The 19,201-nt window shown below is 47.8% G+C and overlaps 1 protein-coding gene across 3 annotated transcripts in view; it reads left to right on the top strand.

Moving 5' to 3' along the window:
• The window catches only part of LOC149361760 (chymotrypsinogen A-like), a 32,209-nt gene extending 13,450 nt beyond the window's left edge, over window positions 1-18,759 (top strand). For 2 of the 3 annotated variants that reach the window (XM_089572803.1, XM_089572802.1), the window contains exons 3-6: window positions 8,061-8,190; window positions 9,144-9,288; window positions 16,727-16,860; window positions 18,293-18,759. In XM_089572803.1, the coding sequence (XP_089428929.1) occupies window positions 8,061-8,190; window positions 9,144-9,288; window positions 16,727-16,860; window positions 18,293-18,496 (613 nt within the window). In that variant the 3' untranslated portion in view covers window positions 18,497-18,759. The remainder of the gene's footprint in view (window positions 1-8,060; window positions 8,191-9,143; window positions 9,289-16,726; window positions 16,861-18,292) is intronic. The other variant, XM_089572804.1, reaches the window with a different exon arrangement.
• Window positions 18,760-19,201: the final 442 nt, after the last annotated feature.

Genomic DNA, 19,201 nt, shown 5'->3' with positions numbered 1-19,201 from the left:
ACACTCCGTAAAGCCTGAGAAAAATTTTTACGTTTTTACGACGAAGTTCGCACAGCAGAAAGCGCTGTGGCGGCGCATCGCCCGACTAGAGCTGCACAGAGCGAAGAAGCTGCGGATGCTCCTGCATATAATTAGTCTTTTGTAGAAAGTAAATAGCGCAGTAATTTTCTCACATCTTGGTGGAGAACGGAACCGCGCCAAGGAAAAGGGACGAAGCTGTGAGTGCAAGATGAAAGAGAGAAAGAAAGGATTGCCGCATTGGAGGACTGCGGAACAGTTTCGACCACCTGGATATCTTTAACGTACACACACATCGCACAGCGCACGGGCGCCTTTAGGTTTCGCCTCCATCGAAACGCTGCCGCCATGGCAGGGATCGAACCCAGGAACTCGACTTGAAAGCAAATGTGATCAACACGCTGTAGACACCACTAAGCGAGGAGGTCTTTGAGAGCAGCGAGGCTGACCCTTCTATTGTAATAACGACGTTGTTCATTTCGATGCCATTGTACTAAATTTAGCGCGCGTGTTTAGGTATCTATAAGGATTTGCGTTCCCAAACACATGAAGTCGCGTACTATCGCGATGGTAAGAAACGCAAACAACGCGGTGCCAACACACTGCCTTGTTCAATTTTTTTTTCATTGCGCTTTTACCTGGGTGATAAGAAGTCTAGAGGCGTCCTAGAATGCATCACCGACGACTCCAACGTTCTTTTGCTACTACCGAAGTCAAATTGTGATGAAAAGATGTGAACAGTGGACCGCCAAGGCTTCGCTCTGTTCGCGTTTCAACTTTTAGATATACTCGTACACCAATGCGTGTTTAAAGAGACATGCTCCAGAACCGATCACCTTGTACGCTTTGAGAACACAGTCCGGGAAGCGTTCATCCACAACATACACTGTATGGGGGTCTTCTTCGACCTTGAGAAGGCTTACGATACCACGTCGAGGTTCGGTATCCTCCGTGACCTAGCGGACCTAGGTATCCGCGGCAGGATGCTGAGCTGTTTGAGCGACTTCCTGATCAATCGCACGTTCAGAATCCGCCTAGGCGCAACCTTCTCCAAGACTTTTATTCAAGAAACTGGTGTACCCCAAGGGTGCATCCTCAGCACGACCATATTCGTCTTCAAAATGAACTCCATAGGAAAAGTAATCCCAAAATCCACAATGAACTCAGTTTTCATAGACGACCTCCAAATAGCATGCACGTCTTCCAGCATACCTAGCTGTGAGCGACAGATACAAATAACAATAAATAAACTGGCTACCTGGGCAGATAGAAACGGATTTAGATATTTCCCTCAGAAAACACTAGCGGTTCTGTTCTCTTTGAGGCCTTCAGGCCGACCCCACACTACATCTAAACCAAACCCCATTACCTTTCAAACAAGAGCATAAACTTCCAGGGATAACTTTCGATAAAAAGCTCGCTCACTTTCTTGCCACATATAAACAGCTTAAAAAAAAAAAAGCTTCTCAGGCCCTCAATGTGCTGAAACTGCTGTCAAGAAAACGCTGGGGGTCTGATACGGCTTCCCTGTTACATATATATCGTTCTCTGGTTCGCTCTAAGTTAGACTATAGGTCCATAGTATATGGCTCAGCAAGACCGTCCTACATAAAACGACTGGATCCGGTCCACAATCTTTGGTTTAAGGTTGTCTTCCGGTGCTTACAGAACTTCCCCAATAGCAAGTCTGTATGTGTAAACTAATGAACCTTCCTTAGAAGATCGAAGAACTGCACTAACCTTTACATACATCCTCAAAATTCGTTCTCAGCCCAAACATCTCTTTTACCCAATTGTCACGAAATGCCCATCCCGAATACTCTTCAACAACAAGCCCCACGCGATTAAGCCGTTGCTCTTGCGCTTCGAAGAAAAATGTCAAGCTCTGAACATACTAAATGAAATTAAAAATATTGCCCCAAGACACGAAGCGCTACCACCGTGGTACACTCTCCCCACAGTGTGTGACGTCACACTAACACGCCTTACGAAAACCTGTACACAACACGTCCATATATTACAAGAATATCTAGCACTACAAGAAAAATACAGAAATTAGACTGCATTTTATACTGATGGGTCAAAAACTCATGCTCATGTAGGAAGCGCAGTAATACAAGAAAAAAAATAAAAATTGAGTACGACTGCCCTCATGTCCTATAGTTTTCACCGCCGAGTGTTATGTCATTTGTGTTGCGGTACAGAAAATAACAAAATGAAAACATCAAAAACAGCATCATTTATACAGATTCACTGAGCGTCCTTACAGCATTAAACTCCAAAAATGCCACGGAGCCACTGACAGGAAGCATCATACACAATATAGTAAAGGTCACAGCACAAAAACATGTTATAAAATTCGGCTGGGTTCCCAGTCACGTTGGCATTAGGGACAATGAGAGAGCCGACATTTGTGCTGCACAAGCCAGAACCATGGAAATAAAACATGTGAATTTGCCTCCGAGGGATTACATAAAGTTAGTACGTAGCAAACTAAGAGCGAAATGGCAAGCTTTCTGGGAAAATGAAGAAAACAACAAGCTGCATACTGGAAAGCCCATTTTAAAAGAATGGAAATCAAGCTGCCATAAAGAGCGTTTTATCGAAGTAATTTTATGTCGTTTATGCATAGGTCACACACACATCACCCATAGCTTCTTATTAACAAAAAAGACAAACCTGTATATGAAATGAGTAGAGAGGAGCTCACAGTTAATCACATTTTAATTTCGTGCTCGCATCTCTAAGAGCTTAGAAGATTATTTTTTTTCACTGTATTTTACAATGAACACATTCCATTTCATCCCGCACTGCTTTTAGACGAGCAAACACTCGTCAAGTTTTGATTTGTTTGCAAGTTTCTAAAGAAAGCCAATGTCTTAAATCTAATATAATGTATCATCTATACACTTAATATAACATCATCTAACCTTGTGTTTGGCGCATGATAGCCACAGTTGCTTATGCGCCATAAAACTCCATATAACTAACTAACTGTTCGCGTTTCCACTGTGACATTACATTCGGATGCCTGATATTGTTTAAACAGCGCAAAGCCCAAGCCCTAAGAAGAGAGCAGAGAAAAAGGAAGAAACGGACAACACAGCGCTAACAAGCAACTGACATTCATTTGGCACGCTGTTTTATTTTGTTTTTGATATATATATATATATATATATATATATATATATATATATATATATATATATATATATATATATATATATATATATATATAAGAGAGAAGCCAACAGCCACAGAAACCAAGGAGCACAGGGAATTTTTTTAATTTATATATTTTTTGTGGTGTGGTTCAGTAATATTCTTACTTGATCAACACCACAAAAAATATATAAATTAAAAAAAAAATCTCCTGTGCTCCTTGGTTTCTGTGGCTGTTGGCTTCTCTCATATTTATAACGAGCCCCTCATTCCCCTTCCCTTGTTTGCTTAATTGCTTAGCGAGGGCCTCGGTTCTGGCAACCTTGACGCCATAGGAAGCATAAGAGGGTTCTCACACAGCTTCCACCCTTGCCGTTCGATGGGGTTCTACGTCACACCAGCGGTAACTGAGGACGTTCCACGTCCGCCGCTTACGAACGTGGGTGGCGCGGATGAACACTCTCAAGGTTAGATTATTTGTAAACATAAATACCCCCGAAAGCAGAAGGTTTGACAGCCGTCGCCGTAGCTCAGAGGTAGAGCACCGGACGCGTAATTCGGAGGTCGTGGGTTCGGATCCCACCGGCGGCATGTGGTTGTTTTTTCTTCTGCTTTTCTAATCAATTAGCTTTAAGCGACAACACATTCAGTAATATTCTTACTTGATCAACACCACAAAAAATATATAAATTAAAAAAAAATGCCCTGTGCTCCTTGGTTTCTGTGGCTGTTGGCTTCTCTCATATTTATAACGAGCCCCTCATTCCCCTTCCCTTATATATATATATATATATATATATCGAGCCGCCGCGGTGGCTCAGCGGTTATGGTGCTCGGCTGCTGACCCAAAAGACGCGCGTTCGATCCCGGCCGCGGCGGCTAGAATTTCTTTGGAGGAGAAATTCTAGAGGCCCGTGTACTGTGCGATGTCAGTGCACGTTAAAGAACCCCAGGTGGTCGAAATTTCCGGAGCCCTCCACTACGGCGTCTCTCATAGCCTTAGTCGCTTTGGGACGTTAAACCCCAGAAACTAAACTAAACTATATATATATATCGTGGGTTGGGATCCCACCAGCGGCATGTGGTTGTTTTTCTTCTGCTTTTCTAATCAATTAGCTTGAAGCGATAACATATTCAGTAATATTATAAATTGATCAACACCACAAAATAAAGAAATTAATTAAAAATTCCCCGTACCCCTTTGGTTTCTGTGGCTGTTGGTTTCTCTCATATTAATAACGAGCCCCTCATTCCCCTTCCCTTGTTTGCTTAATTGCTTAGCGAGGGCCTCCGTTCTGGCAGCCTTGACGCCATAGGAAGCATAAGAAGATTCTCACGCAGCTTCCACCCTCGCCGTTCGATGACATTCTACGTCACATCAGCAGTAACTCAGGATGTGCTACGTCTGGCGCCTAAGAACGTGGGTGGCGCTGGGGAACACTCTCAAGATTAGGTTATTTGTAAACCTAAATATCCTCGAAAGCAGAAGATTTGACAGCCGTCGCCATAGCTGAGCGGTGAGCACCAGACGCGTAATTCGGAGGTCGTGGGTTCGGATCCCACCGGCGGCATGTGGTTGTTTTTTCTTCTGCTTTTCTAATCAATTAACTTAAGCGATAACATATCCAGTAACATCTAAATTGATAAACACCGCAAAATAAATGAATTAAATTAAAAATCCTCTGTGTTCCTTGGTTTCCGTGGCCGTTGGGTTCTCTCATATATATGGTTTATGAGGTTTAACGTCCCAAAGCGACTAAGGCTATGAGAGACGCCGTAGTGGAGGGCTCCGGAAATTTCGACCACCTGGGGTTCTTTCACGTGCACTGACATCGCACAGTACACGGGCCTCTAGAATTTCTCCTCCAAAGAAATTCAACCGCCGCGGCCGGGATCGAACCCGCGTCTTTCGGATCAGTAGCCGAGCACCATAACCACTGAGCCACCGCGGCGGCTCTCATATATATATATATATATATATATATATATATATATATATATATATATATATATATATATATATATATATATATATATATATATATATATATATATATATATATATATATATATAAGCACATAGGTGAAGGGGAATGAGGAACTCGTTATACGTCTTTAAGAAAAGCCAAGAGCCACAGAAAGCAAGGAACACAGGGGAACCAATGAATTACGCGTCCGGGTGCTCTCGGAGGTCGTGCGTTCGGTTCCCACCGGTGGCATGTGGTTGTTTTTCTTCTGCTTTTCTGATCAATTATCTTTAAGCGATAACATATTCAGTAATATTCTCTATTGATCAACACCACAAAATAAATAATTATCAATAAATTCCCGTGCGTTACTTGGTTTGTGTGGCTGTTGGCTTTTATCTTTATATCACAAACGCCTAATACAGATTGCAGTTAGCAAAATACCAATGCACTGCAATATAGATGCTGAACATATGTACAACCCTCGTCAAAAATATACAGAATATGCAGCGCACCGCGCACGGTCGCGGAGCGATTACAGGGCCGAGTGGTGGCGTCCCAGTCTCCCAAGCGCGCAATGTGCGAGGGTATAGAGGGCAAGGATGAAAGGTTCCCTTGCTCTCAGGCGGGCGATGTGGACAGCGTCGCCCTGGCTACAAGTGCGGCGTTCGTGTTATTGCGTCTTTCCCGGCGCTTGTGCGGGTGCGCTTGCATCGATGCAAAACGCAGTCACCTTCGGAAGCCACTCCAAAGCGATGGTCCGCGGTGCGAGCAGCAAAGCTGTCGGGGATGCTCGAAGATAAACCATAGAAACTTCTTCATGCTAGCGCAGACTACGTGTTCAGCAACTGCACTGGCCGAACACATTCCGCGCGTGCTTCGGCAGTGAAAAACCAATAAGAAAAGGCCTCAACCCAGCATAGTGCATGCCAACAAGCCATGCACTGTCTTGAATATCTTTCAGGCTCCTTTTATGTTTTTCTTCTAGTTCTTGAGTGGACCTTTCATATCCATCCTTAGCTTCAAGCAGCAACCCTAAGCAACTTGATCTAGAGCACACTTATGCCACCGCAGTGGCTCAGTGGTTATGACGCTGATCTGCCTACCCGGAACAGGTGGGTTGGATCCCGGCCACGGCGGTCGCATTTTGATGGCGGCGAAATTCTAGAGGTCCATGTGCTGTGCGATGTGAGTGCATGTTAAGGAACCCCAGGTAGTCGAAATTATCCAGAGCCCTCCACTACGGCGTCCCTCATAGCATGAGTCGCTTTGGGACGTTAAACCCCATGCAACCAACATCGAATTCACTATTGGATAAAAGAAACCAGAAACTGTTAGAAGTGAGATCCTAGCCGCGTGTAACGCGAGAAATTGGGAGTATAGTTTTTAGTAAATAGCTCAAGAGAAGCTCGAAGCAATCATGAGGATCCCAAAATTATTTCTTATAATGCGCTGTAAAGCACTACAGCATTCCTGACAGTTTCAGCTTGTCTGTTTTTAAATGAGACAAAAATCTATGAAAATGTCAAAACATCCTAAAACGTCAGCCGCAAAAGTTTATGGATCCAAAACTCAAGCATTGGTTTCTTTGAAGCAGATAGCTGAAAGCTGTATGCTTCCTGCTGCAGCACAAGTATCCATTGAAGTGTGCCGAGAAACAAATGCGTGTAAAAATGTTGTGTTGCCTTAGTTCAGCTCAGACTTGCTTCCTTTGTAATCGTTTGGGTGGAATTCAGCTTCGCGGAAATGGCGAAAGCTATCTCACCCTGTTGTAATGTCATGCGGCTCCTGTTTGAAGGATATGTGAAAGTAAAGAGTTGCACGCGTATACGTTTCATCGAGGTGTCGGTAGCGATTGAGTTATTTTTTGCAATCATCAGGACACGCAAAAGGATAAATTGCTTAGGGTTGCTGCTTGAAGCTAAGGATGGAAACTAAAGGCTCACGTAAGGACTAGCAACAAACGCATAAAAAGAGCCTGAAAGGAATTCAGCTGGCTTGAGGCCTATAAAACCAAGAAAAGGCCTCAAGCCCGTAGCTTGAGGTCTTTTCTTGGTTTTTCAATGCCGAAGCACGCGCGGAATCTATTCGGCCACTGCAGTTGCTGAACAAATAGTTCACGCTAGCGCAAAAATGTGCCGCGGTTTATCTTCGACTGTTCCCGACAGCTTGGCTGCTCACACCATGGACCGCCGCTTCGGAGCATTTTTCGAAGGTGACTGTGTTTTGCCTCGATGCATGCGCCCCCTCACAGGCACCGGGAAAGAAGTACTAACATGAACGCAGCCAGCGCGACTCTGTCACCCTCGCCCGCCTGCGGGCAAGACAGCCTTCCATTCTCACCCTCTGTAACCTCGCACGAAGCGCGCTAGGGAGACTGGGACGCCATCACTCGGCAGTGCGTGGTGGGCTGTATATTTTTGACGGGGGCTCTACAAGAGCCACTTATGCAAAAGCAGTTGAAGTGTTTGGTCTTAAGCAGTATAGTTTTAGATATTTAAAACAATTCATATTTTTTTGCACACCGGCTACCCATTCGAAGCATTTCTACCCTTCATTTTTAGTGATAGTCGCCCATACAGTTGTTAGATTTCCGTAAACTAAAATTTTGTAGATTAACTTTTCTCCTTGAGGTGTGGAGCTGTAAATACAGAGACGTGGAAAATGCGTTCCTACTCATTTTGCATGCAGCCTTGTTTTTTGCAAAACTTCAAATTACAACACCTAAATGTTTTTGAATAACGGCTCTCTACAATCAATAAAACTAGAAATGATCATTACACTTAACAGCCCTTTTTATATCCTAATGTTCTGATTTGGGTATATCTTATTGGCAGTACGGTCCACTACAGAACAGTTAGAGCCAGCCAACATTGCAAAACACTCAAAATTTGCTGCAATTTTTTTTCGCAGGAACCGGAAGTCCAGTGACATCCTTGTATACATTGGCTCGCATATGCGAATTTTAAACAAAAGTGCCGGAAGTCCGCTGGCCGTTAAAGAGATTTGCAGCCACCCGAAATACAGGAGAAAGGACCACTCTGTAAGACGTCTTACATATTCTGAGTTGCTAGAACTCATTTTTTTTTATTTCAAAGTTCACACTGCCCCTGTTGAGTGCCTTTTTGTAGCGGTGTAGCAGATTCTGCAAAAAAACTGCGTGAAAAATCTAGGTGGCAGTCATCCGTTGATTCTAAAAAATATATTTTGAGTGCTTATGACTCGTGTACCATTTCAAGATATCTTTACCGATATATATCTTTTTCAACATGAAATTTTCTCCTAAATCAGCCCTTTACCGCGCTTGAAACTTGAACCTAGTCCAAAGGACATACTTCTTCGCCGTGACGTTCTCACAAAACCGCATGGCTTTACTTGGTGCATAGCACGGCAGGCACGTTTCCTTCTCTTGTAGCTCCTATCTCATGTCGCCCTGACGTAATATTGCTGTCACCGTTGAGGAAGGGGGGAAGGGGGGGGGGGGTCAGGGGAAGCTAACGCCGGCGCTCAGTGTTGTGGTAGCCATTGTCTGCCATGTACTACATGGGTGCTAGCCACGGCCTGCGACCCTTCGTACGCTGGCTGATGCCCTCGGACCCATGACTGTTGGGAGAACAGAGATCACTTTTTTCTGCCACCGCCAAAAAGATGCCACGAAACATGGTTTGCTGGCGTCGCTGCAAATAATTCCTACAGACTATGACATATCATGACCGATAAATCGGTGCTTGATGGCGCCTTCAACGGTTCTTAAGGGAACTGCTTTGGAGAGAATTATCCACATACACAAAATCAGCGTGCATCAAAGTTCGAGGCAACGGTGTGGATAATTAGCGCGGCAAATTTTTTTAAGAGCTTGCTGAGGAGCTCTCTTCTCGGTGCCTTCGCATCATGCCAAAAGCATTTTGTCGCCACAAAGTTCATCGAACTGCCCTTTAGGCGTACAGAGGTTGATCGAGATGTTTTTTTCGATTGGTCACGTGCGTTTGTTCGCAGGAAAACCGGACTGAAATCGCCATTTTGACGATGCGTGAAGACGTCAATTTCACTACCACAGTTCTACCTGTCTGCCTGCCAAGCTCAGAAGAAAGCTTGCACGTAGGCTCGACCGTCTTTATAACTGGCTGGGGACGAATGGCCGGTGAGTTTTCGTGTCTTATGCGTTATTGAGTTTGCGTCATTTTATTAACCGCAGCCAAGAGTCATGGTGGTCATGGCAGGTTGTCTTGCCAAAAGGGCTCAGGAAATTTCGACCACCTGGGTTTCTTTAATGTCAGTGCGCGTTAAAGAACCCCCGGTAGTGGAAATTTCCGGAGCCCTTCACTGCGACGTCCCTCATAGCCTGAGTCGCTTCGGGACGTTAAACCCGAATAAACCAAACGAAACCATTAAAATAGTGTAATTCTTAGAATCTCCTCTTGCGACGTGCTCCTTGTCGCTAGTAAGAATACTAAAACTCTTTTAAAAAACGACACAAATGTATATGCATGCTGTGAAATTAGTAGTAGTAAAAGACTTTTATTCGACCAAAATTTATAGGCCGAGCATTTCGACCGCCTGGGCGACCAGAAGCCGCTGTTCTTCTTCCCCTTCAGCGCCAAGCCAGTCGAGCCAGGTGGTGATGGATAGAGAGGGTGGGGGGAAGGAACCCGACTGCTGAGCAGCCGGGCAATAGAAGAGGCAATGGGCCAGGTCCGCATAGATGCAGGGGCAGTTGGGACAGGAAGGGTCCGATCGATAGCGATAGAGGAAGAGGCGGGACGGGGTGATAACTGCATTCATCTGAATGTGCCGAAGAAGGCGAGACTCCGGCACCGTGAGTGATGGATGAGGGGGAGGGTAAAGGCGTTTGTCGAGGCAGAGCTCAAGGTAGACCTCTTTTATGGTGCGGCGAAGGGTGAGTCTCCCACCGTCCTCCGAGGGCTTGGGCCAGGGGATCAACGGTGCCCGGAAAAGTGTGTCGCGGGCGAGCTGATGGGCCAGCTCATTGCCGTCAATCCCTGAATGCCCAGGGACTCAGCGGAGGAAAACGATGGAAGGCTGCAGTGCGGAGACCGCTCGTTCGACCTCCTGTTGGAGAGAAGGGGTCAGGGTGCGTTTCTGTATGTGGTGTATAGCGGCTTGTGATTCTGAATAGACTGTGTACTCTTGGAGAGAGGGAAGGAGGGTAAATGACTGGAGGGCATGCGCAATGGCGAGAACCTCGAGGGACAATGCGTCTGGAGGGTGTAGATACGGCCCGCTGGTGTGGGTTTCAGGAGCAGGGAGGTGTGGATGGTACAGGGCGTAGCCGCAGGAACCTCGAGGAGCCACGAAAGAGGCATCCGTGTAAGCTACACCCTGGGTATCAAAGAGAGGGGAATGGTGCTGCGCGGCCGCATGACGACGTCCGGCGTGCAGGACGGGGGACATGTTGGTCGGGAGGGGAAGGATACGAAGATTGGGGGCGGGGTTGGGAATAGGAGAGGTAAACGGGGAGATTGGAATGGGCGAGATACCCGCTTGAGTCAATAACCACTGACCCTGACGAGTAAGGGAAAGCCGGGCAAGCTGCGAGTCACGATGGAGACTGAGAAGAGAACGAAGAGGATGGAAGAGGCCTGTGGCAAAGAGCTTAGTGGTAGAGGTAGTGATAGGGAGGTTGAGAGCTGCCTTGTAGAGGCCCACAAGGGCAGTCTCGAGAGCGTTAAGTTGAGTCTGAGTGAAGGAAGCGTAGGGTGCAAAGTACAAGACCTTGTTGAGGGCTAGCGCGTGGGCAACTCGGCACGCGTGAGCCTCGTGGAGACCTGAGCGTCGAGTGACCACGCGCCGCAGGAGGTGAGTTACAGAGTGGCAGGTGGTGGCAGCGCGGTGGAGGGCTTGCACATTCTTAGTCGCATGCAACGGGAAGCCAAGAACTTTGCACTGTGTGACGACAAGAATGGGAGAGCCAGAAAGGTGGAGAGAGACGAAGTGGTTGTGTGAGCGCTGGTAGGAGGAATGGTTGAGAAGGAGAAGCTCGGATTTCTCAGGAGCAGGAGAGAGGCCAGCGGTGGTGAGAAAGGAGTCGATGAGATCTAGGCCACGTTGCAGGGTGTCCTGTACGTGACCGGGAGAGCCAGATGAACACCAGAGTGTGATGTCATCGGCGTAAAATATATGATGCAGGTCGGGAATTTCAGTTAGCTGGGAGGCGGGAGGGGCCATAGCGAGATTGAAAAGGGTAGGAGAGAGAACAGCACCTTGAGGAGTGCCACGGGTGAGGTGGTGTGGGTTAGACAAGTGGGTATCTACTCGAAAGCGAGCCACACGTTTAGAGAGGAATGAGCGGATATAGGAGTACATGCGGGAGCCACAATCCAAAGAGGCGAGTTGAGAAAGGATGTGATCGTGGCAAACACCGTCAAAGACCTTGCAAACATCGACGGTCACAAGTGCGTAAATTTGAGTGGGTGTAGGGGACAGAAACGTTTGCTGGAGAATCAGAAACATGTCCTGTGCACAGACGCGACGTCGGAAGCCAATGAGAGAATGGGGGAAGAACTCCCGTGCCTCAAGAAAATCAGAGAGGCGAGTCAGAGCCATTCGCTCAAGGGTCTTACCAACGCACGACGTCAGGGAGATTGGGCGGAGGTTAGAGAGAGAGGGAGGTTTGCCCGGCTTTGGAATCATAGAAATAAGGGAGGATGTCCAGGAGCTCGGCAAGCAGCCGCTCTGCCAGGCCTCATTGTAGGTTTGGAGGAGGAATTCTTTGGCGCAGTCAGGAAGGTTACGAAGTGTGGTGTATGTAATGGCATCCTCACCGGGAGCCGAGCGTGTAGCATTAGCAGCCAGAGCAGATTCGAGCTCCCGGACAGTGAAGCATTGGTCCAGATCGGGGTTAGGTCCACCTGAGTACACCGGGTAGGAGGGTGCCAGAGGGGGCGGGAGGTAGAGAGAGGCGAGTTGATCAAAAATTCGGAGGGAGTCCCCTGAGTGAGGGCTTTAGCTAGAGTGGGAGCAAGGGCAGGCTTAGTGCCAAGGAGGGATTTAAAGAGAGACCATGCGGATCGCGAGTGCAAAGAAGAATCAAGGCCATCACAAAGAGCACTCCAACGAGAGTGCTCGAGGGAGGCGCAGTGCGCGACGATCTCGGCCCGCAGAGCAGTGATCCGGGAGGAAAGTTGGGCATTGTGTGGTTGGGAGCGAAAGGAGCGTTGAAGACGTTTACGGCGACGCCATAAACGGAGAAAGTGAGGATCTGGGTCTTGGATTGGGTAACGAGAGCGAACGCGACGGCTACTGGACGTGAGCGCTGCAGAGATGCGCGACGTCCAGTCGTCGTTGGATTGAAAGGAGTCGGAGGCGAGATTAGTGCGAAAAGCATGCCAGTCAGTGTGAATAACCGGATGACAGCGAGGGATGTGGGAAAGAGAAGCGGTGATATGGATGAGAAAGTGGTCACTTAGAAGAGTTTCGGCTGTCACCTGCCAGTGAAAGGAAAGTGAACCCCGAGAGAAAGTGAGGTCGGGTGTCGTGGGGCGTTGTGAGGCAGTGCCCGCTCGAGTAGGAGAGCCAGGAGTATTAAGAAGGGTGAGGTGGCGTTCCTGGGACAGACAATGGAGGAGGCGGCCGGGTTTGAGGGTTTGTGGGTAGCCCCAGAATGTGTGAGGGGCATTAAAGTCACCACCAAAGAGGATATGGGAGGTAGAAGGAAGAGAGTGAAGGAATTTACCCAGAGCAGAGAATAAAGAGGAAGTGACAGGGGGGTTATAAAAAGACAAAAGGACGAGTGAGATGCGGGAAGAAGGGTGGTAATAAACCACACCAACTAAATATTTAAGGAGGGTGGAGGGGATGTCAATTTGCTCTACGAGCACGTCACTGCGTACATAAATAGACGCAAGTGGTGTGGCCGTAGTGGCATGGTAGGCGCGGTAGCCGGGGACATTGCGGGCCGTCCGGGTCTCCTGGAGAAGGCGAAAATGAGGCAGAGAGGGGCGGGTGAGTAGATACTGGTGGAGGGGGGTCTTATTGTGGCAAAGATTTCGGCAGTTCCACTGCACAATCTCGAGGTCCTCGCCAAACGCCATTATGATAGTGGAGAGGAACGCGATGGTACGCGTTCCTTCTTTTTGGCCGGGGGCAGTGACTCATGCAGGGATTGGAGCGTAGAAGTGAAGGATTCTAATTGTTTGGATTGTGCTTGGAGGGTGGTAAGGATCTGGAGAACCGAAGTTTCCAGCTGAACCAAGCGAGTGTGATGGGCCTGTGTGGTGGTTTCTACAAGGTCAGCCAAAGGGGCGACCTGGGCGCTGGAGGAAAGAGTGGTGAACGTGGCTAGGTGCTCATTTAGCTTGCTAAGCTGGGAGGTAAGAGAGGAGGTGGTTGTCTGGAGGGTTTGAGTCAAGGCATGTATCTGCTGTTGTAGATCGTGGGAAATGCGCTGCTGCTCTCGCTGCTGGCGTTCCAGCATTGCCAGCCGGAGGTCGAAGGAGCGTCTCTCGTCAGTCAAGGATGGAGAGGGTGGTTTAGTGGAAGAGAGGGACGCTGGCACCGAGGATCCTTTAACTATGGCGGCGTAGGAGCCTGGTGGTGACGTGATCGGAGCTGATGGAGATTCATGATTAGAGAAGGAGGAGGAGGGGGGTGGTGGGTTGAGTGGCCCGGCGCAAAGCTAGGCGTCGGAGGTATGCAGTTTTAGCACACTCGCGTTGTTTAGCAAGGAGAAAGGGGCAAGTGGGGTCGAGGGAGGGGTGGGTGTTCACCTTGCAATGAACGCACCAGGGCTGGGCACACACATGAGCGGAAGGGTCAGCGGGTAGAGGAGCAGCACAGCGACGGCACTTGGCCGGAACGCTGTGCTGGGGGCATTGGTGGGCGCGGTGGCTTAGAGTGAGACAACGGGTGCAGGTGGGAGGCTTAGGTTTATGAGGACGGCACCGGAAGGCAACGCGTTTGAAATAAACAAAGTGGGGGATGACGGTACCAGCGAACGCAATGAGCACTGATTGAGTGGATCCCATCATGCGAGCAGCGAGAATATCTGTTTTAAAAGACTCTAGATCATGCATGAGTTCATCAGGAGTGAAGTGGCCACCGACGTTATGGATGACGCCGAGGCATGAGATGGGAGGATGGGGGGAATAAGTGTTGATGCTGACAGGCTTACCGTGAAGGTGAAGGTGCGTGATCGAAAGTAGGAGGTGGGCGGTGAGAGGAGAATGAGTTTTTAAAAACACAAGGCTTTGGGCTGGCTTGGCCTGAAGGGTGATGTCTGCACTAGTCTTGGAGGAAAGTTGTGCAGCTGAGGTGACTGCGGCGAGCACGTCGTAGAGAGGCAGCTTGGGATTGAGGGTACCAGGAGGGAGTTGTATTCCAACAGTGATGAGCTCGGAGCGGGGTCGGGTGGCGGAAGCAGGCTTACGGCTGGCACCGATGGTGCTCCAGCCGATTTCCGGGGATGGAGTGTCGTCTACCGGGGACGCCATGAAGTCCATGTCTGCCGACGAATCGTCAGCCTGAGGCGCAATCTGCGACGCTGGTGCCGGGCTGCAGGTCTTGGTGTCAGCGGGTAATGTGGCAGGTGTAGGCGCGGCGGCACCGGCGGCGTCGACAAAAGCAGGCGGCTGCGACGCGTCTATGGGCCCAAAGGTGTTGGCGTCCCTTAGAGCGTGGAGTTGGCTAGCAGTGGACGCTGCGGCGACGACGAACGCTGCCGGCTGCGCCGCGGCCGTCGATCCGGAGCTCCGAGCGTCGCTCACAGTGTTGGTTGCAACAGGATTTTGCGCGGTGACGTGGGCGGTTGGAGTAGGCCCCGCGGTGGCGGCATCAGTGGGTCTGGGCTGCAGGGGCTTCGTCAGACGGTGCATTGCAGAGGTGCAGGCGCGGCGCGTTAGGGTTAGCGAGGCGCCGCGCCGCATCAGACTTTTGGAGGCGCTTGGAGGGCCAGCTCGGCAGCGGGCCGTGATGACGATGGTATCCACGTGCTTCGGAAGCCTTCCTGAATCGATGGAGAGGAAATCCAGGGGCGGGCGAAGCCCTGGACTATGCCAGGGGCAGGTGAAAACGGAGCACGGTAGGCAGCCAGCTAACCAGGGCGGCGCCACCTAGCGGGAATCTCCCTGCTGTGAAACCTTTGATATTTTAACTGAAATGAGAGTGAAACTGAGTTGGCGCACCAAAAACTTTGAATATTTGCTTTTAAAACTCCCAGTCATTGCAGTGAAGTTTATATAGGCCTCTAAGAGACATTCTTCTCATACATACCTTCTGTCCTTATTTATGCAAAATGCAAAACGCGTAACATACAAGTGATGAGAACACAGAAAGTATAAAGGAAAATAACAAAAAGCAGATAAGCGGTCATACACACGAAAATGGGAACGCATGCATGTGTTTACATAACAAGAGGGTTATCCCTCTTGTTATGTGTTATGTAGAGGGTTATCCTTCTTGTTATGGGTTATCCCTCTGTCGTCACATGCGATCGTGACCTATGCCAGGAGAGATACAGAAACTACGAAATGAGAGCACACGCGTAGAGACGCATAGGAATATAGTTATCACGTGCAGGTGCAACCAGCAAACCGCATCTGCAGTGAAATGGATAAAAATGCAGAAATGAGTCATTTTAGTGCCGCTGAACCAATTAGTGCAGATGAAAATGCGTCAGTGGCAGTGTACGCCACAACAGCCGAGGGCAAGGGGTTCCACTCATCCAAATCATTTCTTAGCTGGAGTAGTCAAAAACTGGGATGGATGCTCTTCTGCATCGCGCCATATGTGAGATGCGGAGCTATTTCCACCCCCAAGAAAATGTGTCTTTTGTAAATTTCTTTTTCGGAAGGCAGTATCTATCAAAGCATCCCCTGAAAAGTATAAATTCTAATTATCTGTCTAGTCAGAGTTGTAGGTATTCGGTGTAAAATGTAGGAGATAGAGCAATTTACTACTAGTAAAGGAAATAAAACGTGTGATGGCGGTCGTAGTCTATAAGCGGTAAAGATAAGAGCGCTTATATAAGGAGTGCCTAAAACTGATTACTCGCTTGTTGTGTGTGAGCTTAGTGTGACCTAGATCCCATCGTCTCCACTAAGGAGACCTGATGCCGTTCCTACATTACCCCTGAGGATCTCAAAGCGCATACGCAGAACATGTAACGTGCCGTTCACTGTCGCTCGGTAGCTCTCTTACAGACAGACGCCCTTACGCGGCTAAGCATCTAGCTCAGCGCTGCTTCTATAAACATTAGCTTGATTTTTTTTTCTGGAAGAGGTGCTGTAGAAATTTTTTATTTTTTTTTGCTTTGAGATGAAATTGACTCATGCTATAAAGGTTGCAATTTCGCTAATATTTTTCAGGGTATTAATGTCTGATAAAGGAGCCTCTGCCTCTTTCTGCTCATTCATCTATCCGCATGGAACTTGTCTAAAGTACGAAATACGAGTTGTTGTTTGTTTGGAGGAATTGTGCTTGACAACAAACCTACATTCCCTTCCTTGTAGCCTCTTCTCCGATTGTGAGGGGATTGTTAAAGAATATGAAGCTCCTCTAACGTAGTAACTTTGAGGTAGCTCAAGTTCTTGTAGCAACAACAGTGATAAAAAGGTTGGTTACAGATGGCCACAAGTCCGACTGGCTAAAACAGGCAGCAATAACTGTCCTGGATCCCGAGGCCTGTGAAAACATCACCGGTGTCCCGGTGTGTCCAGAGGTTTTCTGTGGAGGCCACGCACACGGCTCTTCCTGCTACGTGAGTGCTTGCTGCGAGATAATCCGCAGACTTGCCACCCTTTTCATCATGCATTTCTGCAGCCACCGCGTTCAGAGCTCAGCATATGTGAAAATAAAACCTAAGCTAGTCATTTTATATGTAAACCGCAATTCTTTCGTGAAGTTCTTGAGGAAACAAGTGAGTATAAATGTCTTCTCAGAATGTCGTAAGATATCAGGCAACCAACTGCATCGCTGTGTAATAGGAAGCATAGGTTTGGGAGCAGATCGGGCAGGTATCAAACTGACTTCTCTGCCCAGTGTAAAGGCGGGAAACCTGGAAAAGGCAAAAACAAACCCCTGGTTCTTGGCATCAGTTTGAAAAAAAATCCTCGGCTCTGCCTAATTAAGTGCTTCTAGGTTTAGAAAGTACTGAGGCTTTTCCTCACTTCACATGGACGGTCGACGATAATGTGAAAAAGCTGCCTCGAGGTTTCGAGTAGAAACGAATCGCAGCTGTTTGCTGTGACTGTTTCCTAATTCACATGGAGCAAAGAAACTCTACTTCAGTGCATAACTTACGCGTTAATAGTGCCTTTTGTAACATGTGAGCAATGCTTAGCTTCTGCTTATAGTACATATTTTGTTTATATAACTGGCATTATGTATTGTGCTTATTGAAGCGATAGCGCTAATGCTCCCGTTTTGCAGAAAGGCTGGCGTCTTCGTCAGCGTCATATGCCGACAGCAGAGAATACACGAAAAAAACCGACAGAAACAACCTAAGTAGCAATAAGGCCACTTAGTTTATGTGGCCTGGTGATGTCATAGCGACCTGCCCACTGCATCGTGAGCAAATTCCTTACGCTGACAAGTGGTGGTCAATTAATAATTGGTCCAGAGAGGTTACTATGGAAGAGCGATCTTGGTATCACAACGCCAACCGGTGGCATCACTTGCCATCGCAGACCAGCGGCGCGTCCCTTAACCACTGGACCGCTGGGCGAGGAGTTCCCAGGGATCTATGAATGTAATCTAGAGCACGACGATGAACGCATATACGGGTTTTAGCCCGTCACACACTTAAGGCTGAGCCTAAGTGCCCCCTTAAGTTTCTGTCTACTATTTTTAATGTATTTTTTTTGGATTCTTTCCACAGGCAAACTGAGCCCGTATTTAACTGTTACCATTTCATAGTTAGCTTCGTCCTAGAGGGCTGGAGCAGTGAAATTTCTGCGGCCTCCTGATATAGAAAAAAACTGGGCCCCTGTTCATGCGAACATATCATGCATTGCTTGCACTGTGTCTTTCTGAGGCTTCAAGAGAAATGTCGTTACCGTACGGTGTCTGCAGATATGAACAGTAAACATATGCTACCAATTTCCTACTTAGCGTGACTTAATTCTTGAAGACATCAGAATACTGATTCGGTTTGAAAAGAAAATGATTGATTGCAAGCATTCTTGTTACAGGGAGACAGTGGTGGACCTGTGGTGCACAAATTCAATGGAACCTGGACAATTCACGGAGTAATATCCGGCGGCCCGAACGTCTGTGGCGACGACACAGAACCGCTCTATTTCACGAAAATTTCCCACTACGTCAAGGACTTCATTTTGCCGTTTGTTACCACAGACCACAGGCCTCGTACTCTCTGTGCGCCGACACTGGCGTAAAGAGGAGCACCTATTTCCTGGCGATCAAGCATTTTTTTCATGCTCATATTAAGCATGTATTTGCTTACCTTTTCCGGGCTTCATTGCCGACAACGTCGGAATTTTTCACGTCTGTTCACAGGGGCACTGGGTGCATGAGTATTGGTGGTCTAAGCTTAAGACTTTAGTGCACAACTTCATGCGCGTTCTTGTTTATTCGGCAAAGTATTCTCATAGCATCCTTGCATTTCATCACCAACAATAAAATATATCAACCGTTGGTACTCTGGAATCTTTGTCTCAAATAGGAAGGCCAGCTAAATATTCCGATTTAGTTGGCTTGAAAACAGCGCGCAGTGTTTTTCAGGAGCAAATTGTAAACAAATTGCACCACAAATTTTTTACAGCAGTGGCGCCATTTTCAAAAAAGAAAAAAAAGGGACGCCAGCGACAGTTGCTTGCTGGCCTCAGCGTTGTGTCAATTCATTTTGACTGGTTTGCAATTTGCTCCAGTATACGCTTAGGTGAGCTGATTGACATGTTTTTTTGAATGCGCACCGCAAAAAAAAAACAAGCTAAATTAGAAAAGAGGACAAATCCGGAAAGATACCTAGACATTCTTGCCGGCTTTCTTGGCGTCTGTTTTCTAGGAATTAAAAATCCGTCAAGTCGCGCCGGTGGTCTTCAATAGGCTTCCTTCCATGCGGCTACAAGGGCCAATTTCAT

The sequence above is a fragment of the Amblyomma mixtum genome, chromosome 2, assembly GCF_055824585.1.
Source record: "Amblyomma mixtum isolate Tamu chromosome 2, ASM5582458v1, whole genome shotgun sequence".
NCBI classification, from domain to species: domain Eukaryota; kingdom Metazoa; phylum Arthropoda; class Arachnida; order Ixodida; family Ixodidae; genus Amblyomma; species Amblyomma mixtum.
Note: the sequence above shows the minus strand (reverse complement) of the source record. Positions and strands in the feature narration are given on the sequence as shown.